General features: G+C 39.7%; 1 protein-coding gene across 1 annotated transcript; it reads left to right on the top strand.

Annotated features, from left to right (window-relative positions):
- The first annotated feature begins 5 nt into the window (after window positions 1-5).
- On the top strand, window positions 6-755 carry LOC102889525 (olfactory receptor 56). The gene has a single exon (XM_006923382.1). It carries the CDS (start codon window positions 6-8, stop codon window positions 753-755), a length of 750 nt encoding a protein of 249 aa, XP_006923444.1.
- The last annotated feature ends 2,578 nt before the right edge of the window (window positions 756-3,333 follow it).

Here is a 3,333-nt window from a genome sequence, read left to right as displayed (position 1 = left end):
CCCTCATGGACCTGACATTAATCTCTAGCACTGTACCCAAGATGGCAACTGACTTCTTCTCAGGGAGGAGAAACATCTCCCGAGGGGCCTGTGGAACTCAGATCTTCTTCTTTCTGACTCTAGGAATCGCTGAGTGCATCCTCATCACCCTCATGGCCTATGACCGGTACATAGCCATCTGCAACCCTTTGAGATATGCCCTCATCATGAACCAGAGGGTCTGTCTGCAGATGGCTGCCATATCCTGGACTGTGGGCGCTCTCACATCCCTCGCACACACAGCCTATGCCATGCATTTCCCCATTTGTGGTTCTAGAGAGATTTCCCATTTCCTCTGTGAGGTCATGGCCATCCTAAAATTGGCATGTGAGGACATCTCTGCCTACGAGAAGGCTGTGGTGATGACAAGTATTGTGGTACTCCTTGTCCCCTTGTCCTTCATCCTGTCTTCTTACGCTTTCATCTTCCTTGCCGTCTTCCGCATACAGTCCCCCAAGGGCAGGAACAAAGCCCTGGCTACCTGTTCCTCCCACCTGACTGTGGTGAGCCTCTACTTTGGTCCAGCCATACTGGTCTACATGAGGCCTAGTTCTTACCACAGTCCTCAACTAGACCAGGTTCTCTTCATGCTTGGTGCCATCCTCACCCCCATGCTAAACCCCCTTATATACAGTCTGAGGAACAAAGAGGTGCTGTGCGCTCTGAAGAAGGTGTTGGGATGTTGCCTAACATCAAGTCAGACCACAAGCACATGATGGGTGTTAATCACTAGCTCCGCTTCAGTCTAAATCAGCCCTGATCTGATGTCCAGATCTCGGTTCTGGTCTTGCCATACTGGAAACTGCAGTGGGACCCCTGGTACCCCAATTCAGCTCATGTATACATACATCTGGTGAGACATGCATATCTTCCCCAGGCTTCCATGAGAAGGTCAGGCCCACACGCAGACTGTGAGCCTCCAGGAGTTAGGCACCATAGCATTGATGATGGTGGTGGTGGTGGCTATGAGGATGGAGGTAGCACATATGATGACAGTGTCCTTGGAGTGGCAATAGTCTAGGTGGAGGAGGTAGTAACCATGATGATGATGAAGTTTCCCCAAGAAAGGGAACTGAGTCACTGATACTTTGTTCAACCACAAAGAAGATAAGTGTCATCTCCAGTCCGTGAAAGTCCAAAAATGTTCCAGGTTTCAAAAGGTCCTTAAGAAAAAATAAAAACTGAATTGGGTTCTTGGTTCCTAATCCTTAAAATAAGGAAACTATATTATAAAACTAAAGAAAAAGCCATTGAAATTATTAAATTTTAAATACTTTTATTTTACTTAAAATTTCAGTTATTTCTTGATATTGTCTCTTCCATTATCAAAAATAATCCATGAAGATTTTTTTTAAGTTTCAACCGTTTATTTTTAAGAATACATTATTATAGTGGACTTAATGGAAATAGATATTTCCATTAAGGTTTATATTAGTAGAATAAAGTTGAATATTTTGTATATGTCTAGTTACTTTTTGCCACATAAACATTCACATTTCAGCAGAGAAGAAAACAGAGTGAATGTAGCTGAATCTATAAATGTGGAAATACACTGTCTTAACATTTCAACCTAAGGGCTTTAAAATTTACTAGTATACCCATCACATTTTAATTGGTTTGGTTGGGTAACTGAACTAGCACAGTGGAAAATTATTTAGACACAGACATTTAAAATTGGAAGGAAAGTAAGGGATAAGAAATGTACTAAAAAAAAACACACATGAAGAGCTGGGAATTAGAAATTGTATGCTAAGTCATCCCTAAATCTCTGGAAAACAAAAGCATAATTTCTTTTTAAATCCAAAATAAGTTGAGGATTATGCTGAAGATATGTTTTCATCTACAAAATACATACATAACAAAATTTTAGGACATTCTTCACATGAGAGATTATTGTAAATTTTCTGTGCAAGGGAGAAATGCATGTGCCCTCAAGGTGCAGGGCAGGGAGGGTTGGGGAAGGTGACAAACCAGAAATATTTTTGAGTGACAGGGCAGATAAACACAAGGACATGTGGTCAAACCCAATACATATTTATCTGGGATTCAGCTGACTGGGTTGAGCACTTCTGTTTCTGACAACAAAGCTGAATTCCTTGAACTTCTGTTTTTCTCCCAATACAAACATTCTATTCCACAAAATAAAATGACAGGAAGAAGTTTATAAATGTCCTACCTAGCAGGTTCAAAATATACTTAAAAGCTATTCTACTTCAATTTATTTCAGGGAAGGGGTACCACAGTTTGGGAAAAGTCTTATAGCATGGCTTATGTCTCATGAACCATGGAAAGTGCTTGATCCCCCAATGACCAGTGTGCAAAGCTGTCTTCCACATTTGGGAGCAGAAGTTTCTTGACTGGTATTTGGGCTAAAAAAAGGTGAGATCTATATTTCTTACTTGCTTCTAGAGTCAGGTGCCTTCACACAAAGCTGTGTAAGTGCCCTTTTTTTTCCGTGCAAGAATAAAATGAAGCTAAACATATTGACTTGCTTTTAAGATAATAAAGAAAAATGTTGGAAAAAGACAATCCCCAGGCAAAGATCTCAACCATTCCTTCACTGTCACCAATGTCACATCTCCTGTCCACAGGGTTCTGGTAAATGGTAATAAGGATATATAGATACAAACACACACACACACACACACACACACACACACACACACACACACGTGTGTGTGTGTGTGTGTTTGTATCTATATATGTGTGCTTGTATCTATATTTTACATACACACACACACACACACACACACACACGTGTATCTATATATGTGTATTTGTATCTATATATGTGTGTTTGTATCTATATTTTACATACACACACACACAGTGTGTGTGTGTGTGTGTGTGTGTGTGTGTGTGTAAAGCAAAGCAATATGATTTAGTATATTTTGCACTCTAAGGAAAATAACTGAAAGTTTTAGTTTGGTGCTCTGGAGCATTTTTTATTCCATCTTCTGACATTTAGTTGTTAGACACTTATTTTTTTATGTCTAATATTGATTTATTCCCACATCAACAGTTAAGGATACAGACAACCAAACCAAGCAATTCATCCTTTCATTGGAGTCTCAGAACAGAAGTCATCTTCCTTAAGTCCAGAAAGATTTAATGATGTGTCCTACCTCTGTTCTCACTAAGAATATAAATGCTAAGAGCTAACTTCCTAATGTTGTATTTATGTGGTGCTCCAAAGCTGAATGATCCCAACTGTATGGATATTTGCTATTATGCAAACAACAAATCCAGTCAATTGAATCTTTCCAACTGTATCACTTCCCAGCATTGTGTACC

Source organism: Pteropus alecto, unplaced genomic scaffold (genome assembly GCF_000325575.1).
Source record: "Pteropus alecto unplaced genomic scaffold, ASM32557v1 scaffold78, whole genome shotgun sequence".
Classification (NCBI taxonomy): domain Eukaryota; kingdom Metazoa; phylum Chordata; class Mammalia; order Chiroptera; family Pteropodidae; genus Pteropus; species Pteropus alecto.
This window is presented reverse-complemented; position numbering and strand designations above follow the sequence as displayed.